At 45.0% G+C, this 27758-nt stretch overlaps 1 protein-coding gene across 4 annotated transcripts in view; it reads left to right on the forward strand.

Annotated features, from left to right (window-relative positions):
- LOC145357125 (tetraspanin-18B-like) overlaps positions 1–27758 on the forward strand; it is a 127078-nt gene that overhangs the window by 90543 nt on the left and 8777 nt on the right. For 3 of the 4 annotated variants that reach the window (XM_080210281.1, XM_080210280.1, XM_080210282.1), the window contains 5 exons: positions 20460–20560; positions 20917–21111; positions 24632–24706; positions 24800–24898; positions 27029–27202. In XM_080210281.1, the coding sequence (XP_080066407.1) occupies positions 20501–20560; positions 20917–21111; positions 24632–24706; positions 24800–24898; positions 27029–27202 (603 nt within the window). In that variant the 5' untranslated portion in view covers positions 20460–20500. The remainder of the gene's footprint in view (positions 1–20459; positions 20561–20916; positions 21112–24631; positions 24707–24799; positions 24899–27028; positions 27203–27758) is intronic. The other variant, XM_080210283.1, reaches the window with a different exon arrangement.

Genomic DNA, 27758 nt, shown 5'->3' on the forward strand with positions numbered 1-27758 from the left:
CCAGATGGCCGACTCCTGCTCCTAGTTCTTATGTTCTTATGTTAAACTACATGCACTACAAGGCAATATCACAACACTCATTGACCAGAAGCTAAACCACATATCCATACTAATATTGTGGCTATAACAGCAGGTCAGATTGGGAATTCTGAACTGTGTAACACACCTCCTGATTTCCCAAAGCCTGTCCACAATCTACAAGGCAAAAATGTGGAGTATGGTGGAGTACTCCACACTTCCCTGAATAACTGAGGCTCCTGCAACACTCAAGAAGCTTGACATTATCCAAGGCAAAACAATCCACTTGATTGGCACCTCATCCAACACCTTAAACATTCACTCCCTCCACCGTTGACATGCAGTACAGCAGTGTAGACTATATACAAGATACACTACAACAACGCCCCAATTCTTCCTTTGATGGCACCTTCCACACTCATGACTTTAACACCTAGAAGGGCAATGGCAGCAGACTTATGGGAACACCACTACCTGCAACTTCCTTTCCAATCTGCACACCACCCTGATTTGGAATTATATCGCCATTCCTTCATTGTTTCTGGGTCAAAATCCTTGAATTTCTTCCCAAACAGCACAGTGGGTGCACCTACACCACATGGACTGCAGTCATTCAAGGAGGTGGCCCATCTCCACCTTCTGAAGGGCAGCCAGGGGTGGGAAATAAATGTTGGACTAGCCAATGATGCCCACAAGTAATTTTTTAAAAAAATTAGTTGTGGAAATGGCCAAAATTCCTGTTCCTGATCACATTCTGATAACCCTGTTTCCTCAATTGGACAAGAGGCAGGACAGGACTGAACTCTTCTTACACTCAACATCATAGAATTCCTACAGTACAGAAGGAGGCCATTCGGCCCATTGAGTCTACACCGACCACAATCCCACCCAGGCTCTATTCCTGTAACCCCACACATTTACCCTGTTAATACCCGTGACACTAGGCTCAATTTAGCCTATCAACCTAACCCGCACATCCTTGGGCTATGGGAGGAAACTGGAGCACCCGGAGGAAACCCATGCAGACATGGGGAGAATGTGCAGACTCCACACGGACAGTGACCCAAGGCCAGAATTGAACCCGGGTCCCTGGTGGTGTGAGCCAGCAGTGCTAACCACTGTGCCCACCACATAAAGAATATCTTCTTGGATGAGATACTCAACCTTCACCGATACAGCTGTGCTTGAGTCAGGAAAGATGGAGATATATGAGGGATAAAAAAAGGCAAATTGATCTTCAGTAATAATTAACGAAGAAGTGATCAGTGAGATATATTTTCCTCTGTTCGTCAACAATGGTGAGAAAACTGGAATGAGCTTACAGAAACGCCTTGTGTTAATGGTGCCTCCCCTAATGTTACTGAATGAAGGAAAATGTCTCCTTCCATCTATCGCTGTTCATTATTGAAAGCCTGGAGCCTTAGGCGATCATCCCCAATGCCTTCCCTACCTGCTCTCGATTCAAAATTATCCCTTTTTGGAGCAACATGACCATCAACCAACATCTGCAAAAGACAGATAATCAGCTAGGCTGCTGTGGGATCTTACTGTGCACAAGTTGCCTGCCCCTTTTTCACTTCAAAAGTATGTCGTTGCCCGAAAATCTCTGGGTTATAAAAAAGGCCACTTCTTTTTTCGGAAATACCTCTCAAATAATCAAACAATAAGACATTAACAAAGAAAAATGTAATTTAACGCTTAGAATGGCAAATTGCGTCAATTATTTAACAAGGTGCGGTTAAGGATTGGGGAAGACTAGATTGGAAGGAAAATTTTAAAAATTGCCCTAGTATTTTCCAGTTTGCCTGCTCAGGGCTTACGTACGGAATGGAAACACTTAAATATGATTGCATTCGATATCTTGATCTCAGCACCCACATAGCTGAGGAATTGCGTTGTTCCATCTGTGCCAAATAATAAGGCTTTGATTATTTCAAGCTATTGAAATATAATATATTCAGTCTGAAAGGCGCTGTAGAACTAAAATAAAAGAAATTCCCCAGGCACTGAGACCAGCCTAAATAAATGGCCACAACTGTCACACATGCCAAGTTCATACGGACTTGAGCCAAAACAATTATCCAGTAAACAGGTTCCCAGGAAACACCAGGGAACAGTAAGTTACAAGTGCAAACCATCGCTGTAACTTTCATAACAAAGATTTGGAGTAAAAAATTCCAAAATTAAACATAATGAACAGAAACTGAAGATCGTGTTGGCAACGTGCTTTGAAGAGAGGACAGGAAATGTATTCAGTGGCAGAGTTCTCTGAGAATGTGTTAGGGTTTAAACCAGAGCGGGAAAAGTTGAACAGTTATCCAAAAATATGAAAAACCATGAATCCCCCGTGTGGCATTTTTCAAGGATAAAAATGAACAAAAAGGATGTTTCTTCCTGTATTTGTCTCTCCATCATTCTCCCATTATTTTTGGATGTTACTAGATTCACTGACACCTCGTAAGTCTTGGACAAGTTTGTTAGGAGTTCATCCAAGGTGTAAACCAGCTTCTCATTCTTGCTCGCCCTCACTCTCTGTCAAAGCATCACCAGTCTCTCTCCTTTCTGCTGTTCTTACACAGAATTATTACTCATTACTCCAGAGAGGGCCCATTTACATTCATTACTTAATTCAACACATCACACAAGGTGGTCAGCACTGATTAGTCCGGACCTCTGATCGTGTATTCTGTACAAGTTAATGGTCTCCTGCCAAGGTTAGTTAGATCACATATAGTGAGCATGTGACAAGCAGAACAGTGTATGTAACATTGTAACATGATAAGCTTTCAGTAGGGTTTATCCGTGTGAAAAACATACCATAGAAAATGTTATATAAAAAAAGTAAAATGAAACTGTGGCTTCCCACAATGTTTTTCACTTTTGGCATCCCATACACACATGCCAAGTTCTGGCCTCCCAGCTACTCCCATGCCCCCTGATGCCACCATACCAAGCTACAACACGTGTGTGCCACTTGATCCTCTATACACTGTATAGAACAAATAAGTCACACTTGGAATACTGTGTACAGTTCTGGTCACCCCATAATAGAAAGGATATTATTAAACTAGAAAGAGTGCAGAAAAGATTTACTAGGATGCTGCTGGGACTTGATGGTTTGAGTTATGAGGAGAGACTGGATTGACTGGGACTTTTATCTCTGGAGCGTAAAAGGCTGAGGGGTGAACTTATAGAGGTCTATAAAATAATGAGGGGCACAGATCAGCTTTTCCAAAAGGTAGGGGAGTCTAAAACTAGAGGGCAGAGGTTTAAGGTGAGAGGGGAGAGATAGAAAAGTGTCCAGAGGGGCAATTTTTTTCACACAGAGGGTGGTGAGTGTCTGGAATAAGCTGCCAGAGGCAGTAGTAGAGACAGGTACAATTTTGTCTTTTAAAAAGCATTTGGATAGTTACATGGGTAAGATGGGTATAGAGGGATATGGGCCAAATGCAGGCAATTGGGATTAGCTTAGGAGTTTAAAAAAAAGAGTGGCATGGACAAGTTGGGCGGAAGGGCCCGTTTCCATGCTGTAAACCTCTGTGACTCTATTGTGACAGAAGCTTGTGCAAAAAAGGCTTGAAATAAAGTAATTAATTCATAACTTTCTACAATTATAGGTGGCCAAATGAGTCAATCATCCAGATCCTTTAAAATGTCAATAACAAAAACCACAACCCCTTGAAACCGCTTAACCTTGTGGATTGAAACATTGGGTGGGATTTGCTGTGCCATCCACTATGCGGTGGGAGGTGGCCTGCCATTGGTTGGCAGCAAGATCTTTTGGTCCCGCCATTGTCAATGGGGTCTCCTGTTGAATGTACCCCTCACCACGTGGTGGGGATGGGGGTTGGGGTGCAACATCAGTGGGACCAAAGACCTCGTGGCATGAACAACCGCAAAGTTCTGGCCATTGTGAAATTGACAGCAGCGATCAGCGAGCCTAAGCTGTCAATCAAAAAATGTTTTCTCAGGGATGAAAATGTTCCAGCGGGCAATGGTTGTCTGAGCTCTCAGCCATGCCGCATTATGTATTTCTGGCTACTTTCCCGACTATCCAACTACCTCCCCCAGCCGCAATTAAAACCTCTCGATTACCCACCTAACCCTGAACCCCAACTACCTTCCTGACTCTGACCAACCCACATATCCCCTCACCCACTCACCTGCCACCCTACACCTTTACCCTCTCCCACCCATCTACTGTCCTCACACCTCAGCAATCACACTTACCGCCTTGCTGTAACTTGATAAAGTGGCTGGGACATTTAACATTACTGGTATATGGTGGCTGGTGATGTAAAAAGGGGGTCTGGCTTGGCTCCTACACTACAAGGGAAGGACTCCAGGCTCCACATGTCTCAGGAGGCCTGGTTTAGGAGTTTTGTGAAGAAATTTGGAGCTCCAGTGGAAGGTAAGTAAGTAGTGGGAGAGTGGCAATCAAGGGTGAGAACCACTCCTGAGAAGATTTGGTCCAATATATTCTTCCCAAGCTTTGGTGGCCCAGAACATTTCACAGTGCTCTTGACATTGTCCAGCCAAGGCTTTGTATGGCTTGAACACAGCTTCAACCTAGTCGTATTCTATCCATCTTGATATAACAGCCGCCATTCCTTTATAAATAAGAAGAAAAAATAGCTTGAGGGATGTGGCAGGTCAGGCAGCATCTGTACAGAGGAACAGAGTTGATGGTCTGTACCTACTGGTGAAGGGGCAATTGAGTTTGATTACCACTTCACTCATAATCACTTACCTTGTCGGGGTGGTGATGGTGAGATGGAGTGGTCGGCGTGGGGGTTGGGTCAACGTGTGGGCCTTTGGTCAGGTGAGGTAATCAGATCGGAGTTGGAGTTGGGAGGGCTGAGGTAGTCAGTAGGGTGGAGGGGGGCAATTAGTGGGGAGCTGGATGGTTTCCATAGGGACATGAATGGATCGGGGGGGGAGATAGAGGGCTGAGAGATGGGGGTCAGATGTGAGGAGGGATCCCCATAAGGGGAATTGTGGAGAGTCCAGTGAGGGTGTTGAGGGGTGTGGGAGGTGGCGTGGAGAAGTGAGTCAGTACAACAGTTAGCCAGAGGTTTAAAACTTATTGGTGTCGTAAGTAGACTTATGTTAACACTGCGATGTTACTGTGAAAATCCCCTAGTCGCCATATTCTGGTGCCTGTTCGGGTACACTGAGGGAGAATTTAGCATGGCCGATGCACCTAACCACACATCTTTCAGACTGTGGGAGGAAACTGCAGACATGGGGAGAACATGCAAACTCCACACAGACAGTGACCCGAGAGGGGAGTAGAACCTGGATACCCGGTGCTGTGAGGCAGCAATGCTAACCACTGTGCCACCTTGTACTGGTTTCAAGTCTAACTTTTCCTCAATAACTTTTGCTGTCAGAACCACCAAAAGTTTGCGACTTTAATCGCATTATCGGATATTCACAGTGAAGGGCATGGGCTGAAGGAAGTTTGAACTTCCTGGGCAGTTGCTTCTCAGCTGTTTTGTGGGAAGCTCTGTGGGATGCTACCCAGGTACACTGCCCTGGTGTTAGGGAGTTACAGGCTGATAGAAACATCTGCTGAACACAGAGACTGGTGGGCTGGGGAGAGACCAGAACAAAAGGAACCTCTCACTGTTCTGGGAGGGAGAGAAAAAGGGGTGAGAATAGGACTTTGTGAAATGGTTTGGAATTGGAGAGCTCACTGCATGGGAATCCTTGGTCAAGGAAAAGGAACAATGCTCATATGGAAGATTGCATCATCAGATGATGCGATGGAGACAGAGAAACTGAGAGAGTAGAATGGAGGTCTTACAGGAGACAGGATGCGAGGAAAGGTAGTTGAGATAGCTGTGAGAGTATGAGGATTTGATATGAATATTAGTAGGAAGCCTATCTCCAGAAATGGAGACTGATAATTTGAGGAAAGGTTCAGAAATGGACCAGCTGGAGGTGAGAGAAGGGTGGAACTTAAAAACAAAGTCAATGAAATTTCCACTTCATGTGGCTGTATGGTGGCACAGTGGTTAACGCTGCTGCCTCACAGCGCCAGGGGCCCGGGTTCAATCCTGGCCTCAGGTTACTGTCTATGTGGAGTTTGCACCTTCTCCCCGTGTCTCCATGGGTTTCCTCCAGACGCTCCAGTTTCCTTCCACACTCCAAAGATGTGCGGATTAGTTGGATTGGCCATGCTAAATTGACCCAAGTGTTGGGGGGACTAGCTAGGGTAAATGGGGGTGACAGCAATGGGGCCTGGGTGGGATTGTGGTCGGTACAGACACAGTGGGCCAAATGGCCTCCTTCTGCACTGTAGGGATTCTATGATTCGATGGTAAGATCAGGAAGGAGTATTGACACAGTCATCAATGTGCCATGAGTAGGACCAGAGTCGGATTAAAATACTGAATGTTCCACATATCCCACGGAAAGGCGAGTTAACTGGGACCAATACAGCTGCCCAAAGCAACAGCTTTTACTAAGGAGGAAGTGAGTGGAGTTGAAGGAGAAGCTGTTAGAGTGAGAACGAGTTCGGCCAGGTGGAGGAGGCTGGCAGGGGTGAGGGACTAGTTGGGCCTCTGTTCAAAGAATTAGCAGGAAGTTCAGAGACTGTCTTGGTGTGGGAGGTGGTGTGGAGGGATTGGACCAGGAAACTAGCACCTATCGAAGTGAGGCTGGGCATCAGAAGAATCATGGATGTTGGCAGGAAGAGTCTGTGTCAAAGGAGAAAAATATGGAATTGAGATTGGGAGAAATAAGTTCAGTGGAGCTGGAACGGCATTCTGTTCACCTGTTTGATTCTTTAATGATATTTTAATGATCCAAATACTTGGAATGCGAAGTCTCTTTGGTCCATAAGTATTTCTAACATTTCCACGCACCCTACACCTGTGCTACTTTTCTATGTATTTGTTCTTTCAGTTTTTTTCCCTGTCTCTTTAGTTGTTCCTGGCTGTCATTTTTGGAAAGTGGACCTCTTGTCCTTTCAGAGAATAAACTTGTTCTGAGTCATGTTAGATTCTTTTTTGAACACCTCCCACTGTTGTTTGGTCCATGAACAGATTAGTCTGGTTTACTGTCCACAATCTCCGTCCCATCTCATTGAAGTCAGCCTCATCTAAATTACAATCTTTGTGTCTGTTTCATGTTTCTCTCTTTCAAACAGCACACTGAACTCAACTGTGTTATGATTGTGACGAGATAAATGTTTGAGTACCATTAGGTTGTTAATTAAATCTGACTTATTACTCGTTGCTAAATCTAACATGCCACGCTGCCTTGTTAGTTTATGCGTGGCAACTGCAAGCTTTTTCATTTCGCCAGCCAGTCCCTGAACCCATGCTGGTAAGGAGGGATATTAATAATCTGTAAAAACTAAAGGAGGTCCTTTGATTTTGATTTGATTTGATTTATTATTGTCACATGTATTAACATACAGTGGAAAGTATTGATTCTTGCACGCTATACAGACCAAGCATACTGTTCGTAGAGAAGGAAACAAGACCGTACAGAATGTAGTGTTACAGTCATAGCTAGGGTGTAGAGAAAGATCAACTTAGTGCAAGGTAAGTCCATTCAGAAGTCTGACAGCAGCAGGGAAAAAGCTGTTCTTGAGTCGGTTGGTACGTGACCTCAGACTTTTGTATCTTTTTCCCAAAGGAAGAAGGTGGAAGAGAGAATGTCCGGGGTGCGTGGGGTCCTTAATTATACTACTGCTTTGCCAGACAGCAGGAAGTGTAGACAGAGTCAGTGGATGGGAGGCTGGTTTGTGTGATGGATTGGGCTACATTCACGACCTTTTGTAGTTCCTTGCAGTCTTGGGCAGAGCAGGAACCCAGACCAAGCTGTGATACAACCAAAAAGAATGCTTTCTATGGTGCATCTGTAAAAGTTGGTGAGAGTCGTAGCTGACATGCCAAGTTTCCTCAGTCTTGTGAGAAAGTAGAGGCGTTGGTGACCTTTCTTAACTATAGGGTTGGCATGGGGGGACCAGGTCAGGTTGTTGGTGATCTGGACACCTAAAAACTTGAAGCCCTTGACCTTTTCTGCTTTGTTCCTGTTGATGTAGACAGGGGCATGTTCTCCTTTATACTTCCTGAAGTCGACGACAATCTCCTTCATTTTGTTGACCTTGAGGGAGAGATTATTGTTGCCGCACCAGTTCACCAGATTCTCTATCTCATTCCTGTACTCTGTCATTGTTTGAGATCTGACCCACTAGGGTGGTGTCGTCAGCAAACTTGAAAATTGAATTGGAGAGGAATTTGGCCACATGGTCGTAAGTGTATAAGAGGCATTGCAGGGGGCTGAGAACTCAGCCGTGTGGGGCACCGGTGTTGAGGGTAATTGCGGTGAAGGTGTCGTTGCCTATCCTTACTGATTGTGGTCTGTGAGTTAGGAAGTTCAGGATCTTGTGCTAGAGGCAGTCATAGATCATAAATCCCTACAGTGCAGAAGGAGACCATTTGTCCCATCGAATCTGCACCAACCACAATCCCATTCAGGTCCTATCCCCATAATCCCATGCATTTAACCATCTAATTCCCTTGACAGGAAGGGGCAGCTTAGCATGGCCAATCCACCTAACACACACATCTTTGGAATGTGGGAGGAAACCGGAGCATGCAGAGGAAACCCATGCAGACACGGGGAGAATGTGCAGACTCCACACGGACAGTGACCCAAGCCAGGAATCGAACCCAGGTCCCTGGCACTGTGAGGCAGCAGTGCTAACCACTGTGCCACCCAGTCAAGGCCATCATTAGAGCACATCTTATCTTCTGTAAACCATCATTTTGCCTGACAATGATAATAGCCAGTGAGTGCTTCTACAATGAGGACAGGTACAGGAACTGGATCTTTACCATGGAGGTGGGAAACAGGAACCGGGTCTGTTTCTGTGTCAGAAACCTGCCTCAGATGTGAGTCTGAAATTGATACGGAGACAGGCTTCCTGTCCAATTAAAACCAATGGGGATAGGGACAGGGGTGGGTCAGATGAAAGAGTGGGAGTTATTTAGACACCTCATGGCAGCCATCACTGAGCACCTGGCTATCCTGAGGGAGAGGTCTGTGCCAGAACATCCCACTGCAAGACAAGGAAACCAGATATCATTGTGGAACCGGCAGTCTGGCACACTGGGTAGGACAGCCTGTCCTGAGGGTGGGGAGGGAGGTTGTCTTCCCAGAGAGGGGCATTCAGCACAGGGGACTTCCCTATTCATTGTCATCTCCCTCTGCCTCCTCCCTCCTCCTGATTCTGCACCTTCCCATGAGCTGTGCCTTTCCAGAACTTCACTGTTCACGAAGATTACAGGACCATGCCCTGGAGATCAGCACCATCACCCAATCCTTGCAGGAATATATTGCAGGGCACAGGCTGACTGTGCCAGCCACTGGATTTGCATCTTTAGAAGCCCGCTAGCTTGTCCATTGCTTGCCCTGCTGAGCAGTTGGCATTGGTTGTAATGCCTCCTGTCTACATCTCCCATTCGAGGGGTCAGTGGCCATCCCTCGTCCCCTGGGCCCATCCACACACCTTGAGGATTGGAGTGAAGATTGGAAGCAGCTTGGGCTGGCAGAGGAGGATGGCAGAGATGAGAAAGCTGCCTGGAAAGTGAGCACACAAGTGGAAGAAAGACTTGTGATGGTCACATATCCCTCGGACATTGAAGGAGAGGAAGACATTCTTGTTCATGGGTTTCACTGGTTGGTCACTGGGTGCCTTGATGCTAACATGGGTGCAGTCAATGCTGCCTTGCACTTGGGGAAATACAGTGATGGCAGTGGATCTCTGTGCCCTCTGAGCCTGCAGTGCCCCATTGATATAACCTGACGTGTTGCCCAGCCTTGGTTAAAAAGGGGGCTTGTTACCAGAGCTTGTCACTTGTCCCCCTCCATGCTGACACTATAGTTAAGAAAGCCCACCAATGCCTCTACTTTCTCAGAAGGCTAAGGAAATTTGGCATGTCTGCTACGAATCTCACAAACTTTTTCAGACACTCCATAGAAACCATCCTTTCCGGATGTATCACAGCTTGGTATGGGATCCTGCTCTGCCCCAGACCACAAGGAACTACAAAAGATCATGAATGTAGCCCAATCCATCATGCAAACCAGCCTCCCATCCATTGACTCTATCTACACTTCCCGCTGCCTTGGCAAAGCAGTCAGCATAATTAAGGACCCCACGCACCCCGGACATTCTCTCTTCCACCTTCTTCCATTGGAAAAAAGATACAAAAGTCTGAGGTCACGTACCAACCAACTCAAGAACAGCTTCTTCCCTGCTGCCATCAGACTTTTGAATGGACCTACCATATATTAAGTTGATCTTTCTCTACAGCCTAGCTATGATTGTAACACTACATTCTGCACCCTCTTGTTTCCTTCTCTATGAATGGTATGCTTTGTCTGTATAGCGCGCAAGAAACAATACTTTTCACTGTATGTTAATACATGTGACAATAATAAATCCAATCAGAGTGATGCACTGGTACAGTCGCCTGTACAGGACCGAACAGGTCCTCAGCTGTCCCCTAAAACGACCCAATGTGAAGAAATTCATGACCAGTTACCTTAACGACTGGGAAGGTTTAGTGATGGGAGGTGGGAGCCGTGTCTGTAACCATCTCCCGCGGGAGTCACTACCTTGTCTGGCACTCGTTCGCAGCAATGTTCCCTTAAAGCTGCCCCTGTGTACAGCTCTACAACAATCAGGTTAGTGCTACACACTTACTGTTATATCCACGCACATCCTACTGGTGAAATAACGTTTACTGCTGCTATAGCCCACAAGCAAAGAACTGATAAATCACCCCCCAGCCCCCCCAAACCCCCCCACCCCCCCATGACTGGAAATCACAGGTTCAGAGTCAAGTCTGGCCTGATTAATCAGGTGGAAATACAGTCAAAATTCACTTGTGTCTGGAGCCTGAAGCTATCACCCAGCCTGACTAAGGTGCTCCAGCTGACTCCCTGAAACTAAAGAGCAAGTGGATGGCCTCTAAAGGACTTCATTTCCCATTCCAGCCATCAGCTGGACTGATCTCACCCTCTGGTTTCTCTTACTTCCTCTCCCAGGTTCCAGTACAGAAGTGGAAACAGTGTTCATTTCCCATCTCCCACCTCGTTCCCCAGCCATCCCACTCACAGTCTCCCTCCCCAATCATCCCACTCACCCTCTCCCTCAGCGACCTTCCCTCTTCACAGCAGGGGTTCAGGAGAAGGAAGCAATGCGCGGGAGGGTTGGAGAGTGGACCAGTGAAAAGGTGCAGAGGGAGAAGGCCAGAGAGGGAGGCAGCCAGTAGATCAGGAGCAGGTGGGGGGAGGCAGTGAGTGGGGAAATGGGGCAGGGAGGCGGTGAATGGGAGAGGCATTGAGTGGGAGGGAGAGCAGGAGAGACAGTAGATAGAAAGGTCAGCAAGGTGGAGGGTTGGTGAGTGCAAAGGTTGGCAAGAGGGATGGAGGTGGCGAGAGGGAGAGAGATGGTGAGAGGGAGGGAGATGGTGAGAGGGAGGGAGTTAGCGAGAGGGAGGGAGGTAAGAACATAAGAACATAAGAAATAGGAGCAGGAGTAGGCCATCTAGCCCTTCGAGCCTGCCCCGCCATTCAATAAGATCATGGCTGATCTGTCGCTGCTCAGTTCCACTTTCCCGCCCTCTCCCCATAACCCTTAATCCCCTCTCCTATCAAAAACCCATCAACCCGCGTCTTAAAAATATTTAGCGAGGCAGCCTCCACCACTTCAACGGGCAGAGAATTCCAGAGATGGCAAGAAAGGAAGAGAGGTGGTGAGAGGAAGAGAGATGGCATGCATGGGGTTTGGTGAGCACAAAGCTTGGGCGGAGAAGGTGCACAGCAGTTTGAGGAAGGAGGCACTAAGTTTGGATGGGTGGCGACCCAGAGGTAAGGTTTAGTGAGGATAATAAGGATTAGTTAAAGGATTTTGGAGTCTGTGAGTACAGTTGATCTAATCATTGTGCTTTGGCTGATTTGTACAATTGTTAAATTCTAGATTGATGTCATTCAATGTATTAAAAACACAAAGACCTTTCTAGTTTGTGAAAAATTCGGGATTCTTAGCCCAGATCTGCAAATAATAATGTGATGCTTTTGTCACTCCTTTTTGAGCTTGTAGATAGAAACTAAAACTTCTTGTGAATGATTGCTACCAATTCGCATTTATCTTCTGTCAAATGGCTAAAATAAAAACTCCAATATAAAAACGAACAAGAACCTCTCCTGTACATGGTGGTGTAATGGTTATATACAGTGCTGGAATTTCAAACCAAGTGCCTGTGAGTTCAGATGCCACCGTGGTAAATTTAAAATTGGGTTCAGTAATTTGTGGAGTGATAAGTTACCATATCAACCATGGCGGTGTGTATTCCTTACTCTTCTTAGACAACTATGATAGTTTTTCAGATATATATGTTGTATATAGGTCTCTACTGATACTGTATACCACACATTATCTTAATTAACATTGGTGTGGATAACAACATTCATTTCCACAAGGATGGAAAAAGTATGAGGGAGTATACAGGTAGCATTACCTCTGCATGTCAATCCAATGCTCAGGGTGGTCTCTTTTTCTCTGTTGTGCCCTGCTCTCTCTCTCTCTCTCTCCTTTGGCCTCCTGATATTCTGTGTGGGCTGCTGTTTCTCACCTCAAATGGCCTTGATTCCTGAGGGTGCAGTATCCATTTCCAACTTTTTCCAGTCCTTTCTGGTGCCCAGATGGACTCCAAGCAGCCCACGTGACACAAGGCAGATGACAGTCACCCAAACTGGCAATGTTCTTAATGCTGGCTCCTTCCTTGATCAGTGACGGGCTGCTGCACTTTCTCCTAGGGGTAAGTTCAGTTCTGCTCAGCATTGAGATTTGCCCACAAGTACCTTTCTGGCCTCCCTGGTTTGTGCCTGCCCTGAGCTAATCTGAGACAGAAATCTCCAAAACACCAGCCGCCTTCAACAATTTAAAAGCCTGTCAAAAATTAGGCCTTTGACGAACCCCGAACTACTTGAATTGGCTGAAACAGGAGTGCAGGTGAGCTGACACACCTTCACCCCACTGTCACGGAGATTTCTGATATTGGGAATGAAGATAGGATGTTAGTGCGCACATCGGCACCATCTTATAATAGCTATTGAAATGTTTATCATCTGTTTTTATGCCTCTTGTCAGTTGACTGTCAGAATCAAAAATTATCGAATCGCTACAGAGCAGAAGGAGACCATTCACCCCATCAAACCTGCACCCAGGCCCTATCCTTGTAACCCCATGTAATCTCCTGACACTAAGGGGAGATCTCACCCAGACCTGTTCCCCATAACCCTAAGTATTTACCCCACTAAATCCCCCTAACCTACACATCTTGGAGCACTAAGGGGCAATTTATCACGGCCAATCCACCTAACCTGCACATCTTTGGATATATCTTCATCCTATTTCTTTTCTCCATCCTTCACAATCTCTTGGCTCACCTTTGCTAGATTTGAAAATCTTCTCAGACCTACTATACTTTTTGGCAACATTATAAGCCTCTTTCTTCAAAACTACCTTTAACACCCCTCCTTAACCAGCGTTCCATTACTTTTTTGTCGAGACCTTAAAGGTATGTATAGCTTTATAGGGCTTTGCAGCTGTATGGTGCAACTGGTGAGGCTGCAGCTGGAGTACTGTGTGCAGTTTTGGTCGCCGCACTTACACAAGGATATTTTGGCCTTGGAGGGAGTGCAGAGGAGGTTTACTAGGCTGATTCCGGAGTTGAGGGGGTTGAACTATGAGGAGAGGCTGAATAAACTAGGCTTGTACTCGTTAGAGTTTAGAAGAATGAGGGGAGATCTCATTGAGACGTATAAGATGATGAATGGGATGGATAGGATAGAGGTGAAGAGGCTCTTCCCGCTCAGAAAGGACAGTAGGACTAGAGGGCACAGCCTCAAGACAAAGGGGGGGCAGTTTAGAACGGAGTTGAGGAGGAACTTCTTCACTCAAAGGGTGGTGAATCTCTGGAATTCTCTGCCCGTTGAAGTGGTGGAGGCTGCCTCGCTAAATATTTTTAAGACGCGGGTTGATGGGTTTTTGATAGGCAAGGGGATTAAGGGTTATGGGGAGAGGGCGGGAATGTGGAACTGAGCCACGACAGATCAGCCATGATCTTATTGAATGGCGGGGCAGGCTCGAAGGGCTAGATGGCCTACTCCTGCTCCAATTTCTTATGTTCTTATGATCTTATGTGTTTTTTTTGGCAAATTATGTTTAAGTCTTTAAAAATCAGGTCTTACTTGTCTACCAGCACAACCTTTAATGTCATTTCCCAATCTGCCTTAGTCAACTAACTCCCTCGTTGCTTTGTTTAGATTGAAAATGCTAGTTTTGGACTGAACTTTCAAGCTCAATTTAAAATTCCATCGTGCTACAGTCACTCTTCCAAGAAGTCTCCTTACTACTAGGTTATTAATGAACTCTTTCCTGCTGCATAATATTAGATCTAAAGTGCTGTGTTCCCTAATTTGTTGACGTGCTGATCTAGAAACCTAACCTACATACACACTATGAGCCTTCCACATTATTACTGTGAATTTGGTTTATCCAGTCTTCCACAATTACTGAATTGCCCTTACTATATGAATTTCTACTGTTTAGGGACCCGGAAATAACTCTCACTAACATTTCCTGCCCCTCTCTATTCCTTAGCTCCACTCGGACTGGTTCAATTTCTTGATTTTCTGAGCTAAGATCTTTTCTCTCTACTCTCCATCAGAGTCAGTCTTCTTCCTTCATTATTTTGCCCATCAAAAAGTTATGTATTCTTGAATATTTTGTTCCCGAACTTGGTCACATTCAACTACGTCTGTGTGATGGCTATTAGATCAAACCTATTAATTTCTAACTGTGCTATTAATTCATCTAATTTATTGCAAATGTTTTGCAAATTCGTGGCCTTTAGCTTTGATTTTTCTCTCACTTTTCCTGAATGTCACCATCTCTGTGCAACTTTCACTCTTATTTTTACCCAAACATTGCACTGCTATACATCATTGACATTTTCAATTACCCTTTCCAGAATTCTCCCACTGCCAAAACCCCGTCTGTCAGTTTAAACACCTTCATCACAGTTACTCGCTACTTCCCGAGTTATTTCATTTGCCAGAAAACTGACTCCAGGCTGATTTAAGTGGAACCCACCCTAATGGAACAGTTTTCCCACCCTAGTGCTCTGCCTGTGCCCCATGAAGCAAAAATCCCTGCCTCCCATATCACCCTCTCAGTCACGTATTTAACCTTCGAACCTGTTTATCTCTCTGCTAAGGTATGCATGGTTCAGGTACGAATCCAGGAAGCATTATCTTTGAGATGCTGCTTTTAATTTGGACCCTAGTTCCTCCCCCTCCATTAGCAGAGCATGGACATATGTCAGTGGTTCCAAGGTAAACCAGGATATCTGGGTCTTCCCTGTCCCACTCCAAATACTTCTCTGACTTCAATGAGATGTTCTTAACTCTGGCACTGGGCAAGCAACCCAACCGGTGCTGCTGGTCACAGCTATAAGAAACACTATGGGCTGGATTTTCCAGCCACACTCACCCCGAAACCGGAAAATCCTGCCCGAGGTCAACAGACCTTTCCATTGTCCACCCCTCGCCCGCTCCGATTCCTGAGTGGAACAAGGAAAATTTGCTCCTATCTGTCTGTCTGACTGTACTATGCCCCATCTCAACTACACTCCTTTTCATTCCTCTCTCCCCCCCCACTTTAATGCCCTGCTCCACAATGGTACGATGATCAGTTTGCCCATCCACCTCTTGTAATCTTTGATTAACAACTCTGAAGGGTGGCACTGTGGCACAGTGGTTAGCACTGCAGCCTCACAGGTTCAATTCTGGGTCACTGTCTGTGGAGTTTATACGTTCTCCCCATGTCTGCGTGGGTTTCCTCCGGGTGCTCCGGATTCCTCCCACAATCCAAAGATGTTTCACAGGTTTTAAGTCGGTCCGCCTTGTTGTCCAACGAGGGGCATACACGCGATGGGTCGTACTTGGGCTGCTCTTGGATGTTCGAGAATAGCCTAGTACTTCATGTCGTTAGTGTGTGCCTAAACTGGACCAGATACTGGGCAAGACGGCAGCTCAGTGACTATCACTGATTGCTGTGCAGACACATGGATTTGGGCTGGTGTCTGTGGGAGTTTGCGCATTCTCCCCGTGCTTGCGTGGGTTTTCTCCGGGTGCTCCGGTTTCCTCCCACACCCCAAAGATGTGCTGTTAGGCTGATTGGAGGTAATAAATGGTCCCTAAATTAGTTTTCCCTCAATGTGGATGGCCATAAGCATAGATAAGGGTCATGGGTGGAGGGGGGGACTGGTAATGTTAAAATGGCGGCGTGGGCTCGTTGGGCCGAAGGGCCTGTTTCCCGGGCTGTTTTTGTTCTTTTTTGTTCTTTTGTGTGGGTTAGGTTGATTGGCCATTGCAAATTGAGCCTTAGTGTCAAAGGGAGTAGCAGAGTAAGTTAAAGTTAAAGTTTATTTATTAGTCACAAGTAAGGCTTTCATTAACACTGCAATGAAGTTGCTGTGAAAATCTCCTAGTCGCCACACTCCAGCGCCTGTTCAGGTCAACCAGCACGTCTTTCAGACTGTGGGAGGAAACCCACACAGACATGGGGAGAATGTGCAAACTCCCACAAACAGTGACCCAAGCCAGGAATCAAACTTGGGTCCCTAACGTGGTGAGGCAGCAGTGCTAACCATTGTGCCACCGTGCCTTCCAAAAATGAGGGGTTACAGGGATAGGGCCTGGGTGGGATTGTTCTTGGTGTTCTTGATTAATTTAACATGGCCAATCAACCAAACCCACGCATCTTTGAATTGTGGGAGGGAACCCATGCAGATACCAGGAGAATGTGCAAACTCCACACAGACTTGATGGGCTGAATGGCCTCCTTCTGGATGGTAGAGATTCTATGGATTCTGTGTTCCCTCAAGCTGCAGATACTGAGTGAAGATATGGTTACCCAGGGCTGCAGTACTTATCACAAAATCCATAACTGTAGCTATATCGTGATAGCACACTCATGACAACTGAAGGACTCAGTCAAACCTCACATGGCAGATTAACCTCAGAAACTATTCCGATCGCCTCAGTTCATGACCTAACATTAAATATCCAGAATATTTTGACAAAATTGGCAGTTTTAAGGAAGCTGCAATGTTATGTTTGCAGGTGAACACAAGCCTGTCCAACAATCTGTTACAATTTGTGCATTGCAAATGTCAACAGATACAAGAAGAAATGGCAAAAGATTCTAATTGGAGAAACTGTGGAAAACTGTCATTTCCGAGGAATGGCCTGATTCAATTCAACATGTCCACAAACACGTGGGATAATTTTGGCCTTATGGGATTAATTTAGCCGTCTGCCAGAGCAGTCATTGTCAAAGGCAGGCTGGTATTCATACTGGGATCTTTTTGACCTGATATTCTTCAACAACTACACACATTGGCATAAATCAGAGAAAACTCATTAAGGAGACAGTCTTTAGGTATAGTTGTTGTTGAGAAATGTGAGGCATGCCATCATCAACCACTTTAACAAGTACCCCTTTATTTGAGAATTGCATAATAAGTCAAGCACAACAGTCATTCACACTCGAAATGCTATTTTCAGTTTATTAGTTGTGCCTAAAGAAGTCATTGTGGATAATTGTCTATAATTTATTGGTAAGCTATTTCAGGATATTTGCGAGAAGTGGGGCATCAATTACACTACTTCTTCTCCTCATTATCCTACAACTAATGGCCAAGCAGAATGTACGATTCTTACAGCAACATCCTTAATTCTCAGATGTAGACAGGCCAAGCTAACCTACACATTGCAATGCTACAGACAGCAACACCTTAACTGCAGCACTTTCATCATCAGCAGAGCTCAGGTTTGGCAACCAGTGTGTACATATTGTCTATTCCTTACCCATTCTACTCTCTCAGAAACTAGAGAACAAGTTTTAAAGATACAAGAAAAGATGATCAATGTGCCAAATAAAAATGGAGGTATAGAATTGTTAAAGTTTTTTTAAAAGTTTATTTGTTAGTATCACAAGTAGGCTTATATTAACTCTGCAATAAAGTTACTGGGAAAATCCCCTAATCCCTACACTCTGGCACCTGTTTGGGTACACTGAGGGAGAATTTAGCATGGCCAATGTACCTAATCAGCACGTCTTTCACATTGTGGGAGGAAACTGGAACACCCAGCCGAAACCCATGCAGACACAGGGAAAACACGCAGACTCTATCCAGACTGCCATCCAAGCTGGGAATTGAACTTCGATCCCGATGGCTATGAGGTAGCAGTGCTAACCACTGTGCCACCATACAGGCCTGTCTCACAACAAATTTGCATTCAGGATTCAATCCACAGCTGTTACATGGCAACCAGCCAAAGTGACAAGGTTTCATTCAGAACCAAGGTCTTCTGAAGTCATTACACAGAAAGGAGCAGCAACGAGTTGTAACTGAGGATAAGTCAGATTCATTTCAGTTCCTTAACCATCATGCAGACCTATTACATCGATGGCAAGGTCCCAAAAACAACCAGGAACAACATCTAAACATGATAACTTCAAAGATCACTATAAGCAATTAAAGAAACATCCAGACAAGGTTAATATAATAACACCAGGATTCAGCTGTAAAGGAACAGTGCTATATTGCACAAAATAAAGTAAAACTAAACCAAAAGCTATGGTGAACACAAACAGGTCCCAACCAGGACAGTTCACTAATGGAACTATTCAGGTGCCTGCTTTTTAAACGACTTGATATACGAACTCCCCTATCAATCACCAGGAAGCTTGTATTCTTCAAGTGTACAGGGAGATCAATCAGAGATTCCCCACGCAAGCCCTGAACGGCTACCATCCCAAGATCTGGTGTACCAGCAGGCCAGCTATATGCTTTAGAGATTCGTGGAGTCATTGGATCTATACTCAAATGCTTTGTCACGAAACAGGAACATGTATTATAAATAGTTTTATTCCTTTGGCGGGGTGGGATTATCTTTAAAAGCAAAGGTGTTCTAATATGTCTTTAAGAGATGGCAACATGACATCACGAGAAGGAATGTGTGTCATGTGATCCAGTCTTAGTTTCACCGTTGCTTTTGTGCAGAGCACACAGCATACACATCCCTGCTGCTGGTATCGGCAAGTTATCTATCCGTGTGCCTTGTCTTAATAAATGAAACCATGTGTTTACCCAATCCCTTATGAGTGAGCGTTGTCTTTTTACTATTACAACATTACATAAGCGCACCCCAAAGGTGTGCTACTAGGCTAATTGATGTAACAAAATGTCCCTAAATTAGTCTTCCCTCAATGTGGAATACCATAAGGGTAGATGAGGGTCATGGGTGGAGAGGGGACTCATAATGTTAAAAGGGCGTTGCGGGCTCGTTGGGCCAAAGGGCCTGTTTCCCAGGCTGTTTTGTTCTTTGTTCTTTTTATCGTTACAATTCGGCCAAAGTAAGGATGAAAAATATTTACGTTAAAGCCACTTTAGAAGTATTTTGTCCTTAGAGAAAAAGTTCTGATATTTTATATTTCACGAAACATTTACCAACATAAGCAGAGGGAAATGTATTGTTCTATTACCTAAATATAATGTTTTAACCCAACAGGTAAATATTAAAAAGTTGCCCTTCAAAACATTGTTTTAGATCTCGGGGCATGGGAGTGGATAAATGAGAGTGATTATAGTCATGCTGTTGTCAGTCTAAATCACGTTTTAAAGGGCTTTAAAAAAAGTTTTAAATTGACCTGTTGTTTTCTTTGTCTGATGTTTCTTGTGGAGTTTTGCCAGCAATCAACTGAACTGCAATATTATCAGCTCCATGTCCATTAGTGTCCCTAACTGCACTGAAATCCATTAATTCAAGAAAGGACAATTACTCTACTTAGAAATCATAGAATCTCTACATTACAGAAGGAGGCCATTCGCTCCATCAAGCCTGCACCAACAACAATCCCACCCAGGCCCTATCCCCATACTCCCACGTATTTACCCTGCTAATTCTGCCCTGATACCAAGGGGCAGTTTAGCATGGCCAATCAACCTAACCAGCGTGCCATTTGGACTGTGGGAGGAAACCGGAGACCCGGAGGAAACCCACGCAGACACAGGGAGAATGTGCAGACTCCATACCGATAGTAATCGAGGCTGGAATTGAACCCGAGTCCCTGGCGCTGTGAGGCAGCAACGCTAACCGCTGTGCCACCATGCCGCCCATACTTGTCTCTGAACTGTTAAAGAGTTGCGTGGCCTTTTTGCTATTGTGGTAACTCAGCCACTGAAAGGCTGATGTGAAGACGTTACGATCCCAAACAAAATTTGCAATTAAAAGATTGCGAAGTGTAAACTGCAACCTTCCTTCAATTGTCATTTCAGACCGAAAGCCGTTTAAAGCAATCAAAACGACAGGATTCCAAATGGAAAAGTCTCGGACGTGCATCAAGTATCTCATGTTTCTCTCCAACACTTTAATTTTTGTAAGTAACTGGTCGGTCATATTTACGAACATAAGCGAATGAATATTTGCATGGAGGAAGCGCTCAGCTAGACAGCTCAGAATATTCATGAGATCGGTAATTACAAGGAATGATATTAAAATCTGTGTCCATGGCAACTGGCATTGTTATTCAATAACTTTAATCAAATACGTACCACGTAATTTTATTAAAGTCTAGAATGTGGTTTAATTGTATTAGGAGATAAAGGGTGCTTTATCTTAAAAACAGTTATGAAATAATATCCAGGAGCTGAGGAGATTATTGCAGGATCCTGGATGAATTTTAATGCAGGAGACAGTGGCTCTCTGTAATAACCTGACTGTGGTTTCTTACAGGCAGGGGGGACATGTCTGCTGGGAGTTGGCATTTGGGTTACAACCAACCCCAACGGCTTCAGGAACATTGTGACGGCAAACCCGTTGATCTATACTGGGGCTTACATCATCCTGTCAGTCGGGGTAATTCTCTTCTTCCTAGGGTTCTTAGGTTGCTGGGGAGCCATCCGAGAGAGCAAACAACTGCTTATGACTGTACGTACAGCAACCTGAAATCTTCATTTTTTTCAGATTATTTTTGATTGATGTCCAGAGGTGTGAGAATGGTTAAGATTCGATCTGTCTTTTCCCCAAGATAAATGACACAAATGCATATTATACCCCCATTAGGATAACATCATTGGGCGCAACACCTTTTCCCCACCCACTTTGAAGGTGCTGGGTTTGCAAGCTTAAGGTGCCTTCTATCCTAACCCTTGGCCCGCAGGTCATAGAATCCTACTGTGCATAAAGAGGCCATTTGGCCCATCAAGTTTGCACCGACCACAATCCCACCCAGGCCCTATCCCCATAACCCCATACATTTGACCCTGCTAGTCCCTGACATTAAGGGGCAATTTAGCATGGCCAATCCATCCAGCCCGTACATCTTTGGACTGTGGGAAGAAACCCACCCAAACATAGGGAGAGCGTGCAAACTCCACACAGACAGTGACCCAAGCTGGGAATCGAACCCCCGGGTCTCTGGCGCGGTGAGGCAACAGTGCTAACCACTATTGGCCCATCATTCATTATATTTGAACTTCATGAGTGGTGCCAAACACTTGGCCTCTGGAGCATCGTAACCAATGTGTTTTTTGTTTATTCGTGCCACAAGTAGGCTTACATTAACGCTGCAATGAAGTTACTGTGAAAATCCCCTAGCTGCCACACTCTGGCACCTGTTTGGGTACACTAAGAGAGAATTTAGCATGGCCAATACACCTAACCAACACATTTTTCAGACTGTGGGAGAAAACCAGAGCACCCAGAGGAAACCTGCACAGACAGTGACCCAAGCTGGGAATCGAACCCAGGTCCCTGATGCTGTGTGGTAGCAGCACTAACCACTGTGCCACCATGCTGCCCTAAGTATCCTTGTCTGAGGTCCTTTGAACTTTCCACCTTGTGCCCGCTGAGTGAGGATGTGGCTGAGGATTCCCTTTTCCCCGTCTAAGGAACATTGAGCCTACGGAAGGAGCCAAATAGCTGAGATCATTTGGCTTGCTACTGGCTTTGGGTTTAAATCCCAGCTCAAATTCTTCATTATCTCAGAGCACCAGAAGTTAATTCAAGAACTTTTTTTGAAACTTAACTCAAATTCTTAAAGTAAGAATTGGAATTATATCATGGATTAGCATCTGTCCTTTAACCAATTGGGCAAAATGATGTGAATAGATTAGTGATGAAATATCCATCTCCAAGATTGCAGGGATCCTTTCTGTTGGTCAGATCATTGTTGAAACTTTCGATCTATAAAATCACAAATTGCACAAAATCTAAACTCCAAGGGCCCCAAATAACTGCTGTCAACATTCCAATGATCCTTGTAAAATATTCACACATTCCAAGGGACTCTCTGTAAAGTATTGACAAAATCTGAGGACCTCCCAGTAAATATTCATAAACCCCTAGGGGCGCCTCTGAAAATATTTACACACTCTTAGGGGGTTCCTGTAAATATTGTCACATTCTCCAGAATTCCTGTTGAACTTTGACACCGTCCCAGGGAGTGGCTCGGTGGGGAGCACCGTGTGGGCTAAAAGGCTGTAGCTCTGGATATTCGAGCACCTGATCTAGGCTGACACTTCACTGTTGGAGCTGCCACCTGAAAGATTAAACCAAGGCCCCGTTAGCCCTCTCAGTTTGAAGTAAAGGATGGTATTTGAAGCTCTTTGCATCATCCTGGCTGATATTTACCCCTCAGGCCAGTATCACTGAACCAGATTATTTGGCCATTATCTCATTGCTATTTGCAAAGTGCCTGCTGTGATCATTCTTCAGAAGACTCTAAAGCGGGTTGTTACGTTGTGAAAGGTGCTATTTAATACTATTTCATTTTTTATTCGTAAATAATAATAGGTCCTCTATAATCTCTGGTTTAAAGAATTATGCCACATTAGCTTCACGGAATTCCATTAGACTGTCTTTTTGTAAGATTTCCCAGGTTAAGGGCATATTTGTTTCAAAACGCTGTACAAGGAGGACAATCTCAGTGTGGTTGGTTAAAAAAAAATCATAAATCTGTTGTCCCCAGTCACCACCACCTTCTGGAAATGAAGACTCATTCTGACTTCTTTTATTCTTAATTCATTCCTGCCAACTCAAACATGTGGAACTCGCTAACCCAAATCCTGTCATCTTCTTGGAAAATATTGGGTGGAGTTTCCCCATCCTGCCCACCACAGGGATCATAGCGGGCAGGGCGTGGCTCACGCCTTTGACCTCAGGCAGGATTTTCCAGTCTTGGGGTGAGTGTGGCTGGAAAATCCCACCCATTGACATATTCCAAGGAACTCCCTGTAAGGTATTGAGAGGAGGTGATGGCCTGGTGGTATTGTCACCAGATTATTAAGCTAAAAATGTAGCTAATGCTCTGGGGAGCCAGGTTTGAATCCCACCACACCAGGTGGTGTAATCTGAATTCAGTTTAATAAAGAAATCTGGAATTAAGGAACCGCTGATGACCATGCGACCAATGTTGATTATTGGGAAAATTACTAATTCCGGATTCACTAATGTCTTTCAGGGATGGAAGTTGTAGAATTGCAGAAGGAGGCCACAATCCCACCCAGACCCTACCTATTCCCAACCCTTCTTCATCCAATGTCCTGTAATATCCAAGGAATTTAACTAACTGGTGAAACTTGTGTCATTGCAGCTAATGCAGTTATGTATGTGAAGCCTTGTCCTTACAAAGCAGCATGGAGCTTGTCATTGAGAGTGGGTGCTGAGCATCCCCTGCTGGTGGTTTCAGCTCATCCATATTATTATTGCATCTCCTACTTACCAATCTATTCCTTGCCAATCTGTAGGAATTTTATTAAAAACTTCCAAAATCCACCAAACTCAGGTCAAACTGTACATGTTTGAATAAACATCTTGTGTTTTCCCCCCATTCCGCACCCCCCCCCAATACACTTGATCAGAGTCAAAGATTTGATTTTAATCCCCTTAATAAATTGGCAACTGTGACAGGGTAACTGTTAATTTACAACTTGGTTTCAAACAGTTTCAGAATCACGCCGGCTGCCAACTTTGTGAAAGTCGAAGGCCAGTTGACTTTGGAAGGCAACGATTGAAAAAAAACCTCAGAAACTTGTAATCGTCCGTCCTATTCGAGAGGCAGGACTTTCCTGCTCCCCCCCTCTCCCCTCACTGAGGTGTGTTTTCCAGTGGCGAAGGTGGCTGTCAGCAGGATTTTCCGTTCCCACTAACGTATACACCATTTTGTGTGGCTCACCTGTCCCTCCGCTGGGGAACCTGCCATGGGGGAGTGGGCTTTAACCCTTGCCGGGACTGGAAGATTCTGCCTGTGGGAAGGGCTGGAAAGTCCCACCCGATATCTCCTGCTTGACGGCTTATATATTTCTGGTGTCAGCAATATCATTGTTTTATATATTATGCACATTTATGATTGCTGTAACTGGCAGACTGTGGAGTTCTTTCCCACACAGTGATTCAAGCAGGTAGTTAAAGGCAGGAGGACTAATCGAGTGTGTCCTGTTACTTGCAGTTTTTGCTGTTGATTCTGATCATTTTCATCCTGGAATTAGTGGCAGCCGTCCTTGCGTTAGTCTTCAGAAAGCAGGTAAGTACAATGAGCAGAAAGTACACTGTCACTATTTAACCATCTGTGAGTAATTACCCCCTGCTAAATACGAAACTTGTCATTTATATTCAGATAAGGAAGGATTATTTCTTAAAGGAATTGCAGATGAAGTACAAAGGAGACAATTCTACGGACGCCTTTTCAAAAACTTGGAATGCCATTATGATGGATGTAAGTTTTAAATTAAATTCTCTCCTTCCACCACTCGAATCAGAAGCTCTGATAAAGGCCACCTATAGTTCCACACACACAGCACGGTGGCACAGTGGTTAGCACCGCTGCCTCACAGCGCCATGGACCTGGGTTTGATTCCTGGCTTGGGTCACTGTCTGTGCAGAGTTGGCATGTTCTCCCCGTGTCTGCGTGGGTTTCCTCTGGGTGCTCCGGTCTCCTCCTACAGTCCAAAGACGTGCTGGTTAGGGGTGCATTGGCCATTTTAAATTCTCCCTCAGTGTACCCGAACAGGTGCCAGAGTGTGGTGACTAGGGGATTTTCACAGTAACTTCATTGCAGTGTGAAAGTAAGACTACTTGTGACACTAATAAATAAAATTTAAACATCAGCTGCCAACTCATGCCTCACCCAACTGGGTATCAACCTGTTGTTTGGTCATGTGACACATCACAAATGAGATTATCGACAGGCAGTTTGGCCATGTGATGCATCACAAGTCAGTTTGTTTCCTCCCCCTCTGTTGACTCCCAGATTTTAAGTGGGGTCACAGGACAGTGGAATCATAGAATCCCTACAGTGCAGAAGGAAGCCATTTGGCCCATCGAGCCTGCACCGACCACAATCCCCATACCCTTACTTATTTACCCTACTAACCACCTGACACTAGGGTCAATTTACTATAGCCAATCAACCTAACCTGCAAATCTTTGAACTATGAGAGGAAACCAGAGCATCCAGAGGAAACCCATGCAGACATGGGGAGAACATGCAACTCCACACAGACAGTGCCCCAAACTGGGAATCAAACCTGGATCCCTGGCGCTGGGAGGCAGCAATGCTAACCACTGTGCCAGGGTGCCACCATTTTTTTTATTCCCATGACCCCATGTATCTACTGTACTTAGTCCCCCTGATACTAGCTGGCAATTTATCATGGCAATCCACCTAACCCGCACATCTTTGGAGTGTGGGAGGAAAGCCACGCGGTCACGAGGAGAATGTGCAAACTCCACGCATACAGTGACCCGAGCCGGGAATCGAACTCAGGTCTCTGGCACTGTGAGGCAGCAGTGCTAACCACTGTGAACATAAGAACATAAGAAATAGGAGCAGGAGTAGGCCATCTAGCCCTTCGAGCCTGCCCCGCCATTCAATAAGATCATGACTGATCTGTCGTGGCTCAGTTCCACATTCCCGCCCTCTCCCCATAACCCTTAATCCCCTCTCTTATCAAAAACCCATCAACCCGCGTCTTAAAAATATTGAGCGAGGCCGCCTCCACCACCTCAACGGGCAGAGAATTCCAGAGATTCACCACCCTTTGAGTGAAGAAGTTCCTCCTCAACTCCGTTCTAAACCGCCCCCCCCCCCCCCTTTATCTTGAGGCTGTGCCCTCTAGTCCTACTGTCCTTTCTGAGCGGGAAGAGTCTCTCCACCTCTATCCTATCCATCCCATTCATCATCTTATATGTCTCAATGAGATCTCCCCTCATTCTTCTAAACTCTAACGAGTACAAGCCTAGTTTATTCAGCCTCTCCTCATAGCTCAACCCCCTCAAAGAACCATTTTCTATGGAGAATGTAGTTCTGGTTAGAACAGGTTGACTACTACCGTAGGCAAGGCAAACTAGTAGTCCGGGATTAAACCTAGATCACCTTGACCTGTTGACTCTCCCATGTTGGTGGTCACAATGCGTATAGTCGTGCATATATTATGTGAAATGTCTGTTTGAGGCTTGTCTGCATTGCAAAATCTGTTCCACTGGATTCAGTATTCCCCAGCTCCTGCACCCTGCTATTGACAGGTGGGAGTCAGGTGATGACAAAGTTAAACTCTGCTCTGTTACAAGACATAGAAATCTCACATCAGGTTAAAGTCTAACAGGTTTATTTGGCTACATAAACCTGTTGGACTTTAACCTGGTGTTGTGAGACTTCTTACTGTGCCCATCCCAGTCCAACGCCAGCATCTCCACATCAACAATACATAGAAACAGGCCATTAAGTTCTGTGTTTTTCTTCCTAAGAGTCACACACTCCAATTCTGCGCTCCTGCTTGCTTCCCCCATAATAATCCTGACGTGGGATTTACATCAAAGGTGTAATGCTGGTACCTTATCATTCCAGTTTTCCTGCTGCGGTGTAATTGGGCCTCAGGATTTTGGACAGAATTCCAGTTTTCACGAACTCTTTCCCAATATGCTGCTACCTGAAGCATGTTGTCAGAAGAACAGTGTATCTCTTGGCTTCCGAGACAAGAACAGATGTTTACGAGGAGATGTGGACTACATAAACAACAAGGTAAATGGAGAATCGAGATGAAGTACTTGTAAAGAGACAATGACCCTTATCAACTCTTGGTTGGATTGTTAGAAATCATATTGGTAGCTCAGTAAACTGCAGGTATTATATGATGTATTTATTCCTTAAACATGACTGTAGTCTTGCTGTCTAATAATAAGGTAAGCAGTGATCTATGGGCATTACAGAACTAAAGTGGGAATAAGGAATTGTGATATGGATCAGTCCTTCTTATATCCTTTCCTGGGGTGTGGCGTCACTGGAAGGGTCTGTATTTGTTGCCCATTGCTGATTGTCCTTGAGAAAGTGGTGTTGCACCTCCTTCTGAAACTGCTGCAGTCCTCACCAGTGTGATCTCATTGATTCATGGGACAGGTGTAAGGGGCTGAATGGCCATTTTCTATTCCTTATAGTTCTTCCAATGAGACTCCAAGCAGAGTCTCAAGGAGGCAATTGTACCCATCCAGTATGTGTCAACCCATTGGGAAAGGTATCCAATTAAATCCACTCCTCTGCTCTTCTGTCATTATTCTGAGTGTTTTCCTACTCAAGGGAA

Source organism: Carcharhinus amblyrhynchos, chromosome 22 (genome assembly GCF_965287045.1).
Source record: "Carcharhinus amblyrhynchos chromosome 22, sCarAmb.v2.hapA, whole genome shotgun sequence".
NCBI lineage: Eukaryota > Metazoa > Chordata > Chondrichthyes > Carcharhiniformes > Carcharhinidae > Carcharhinus > Carcharhinus amblyrhynchos.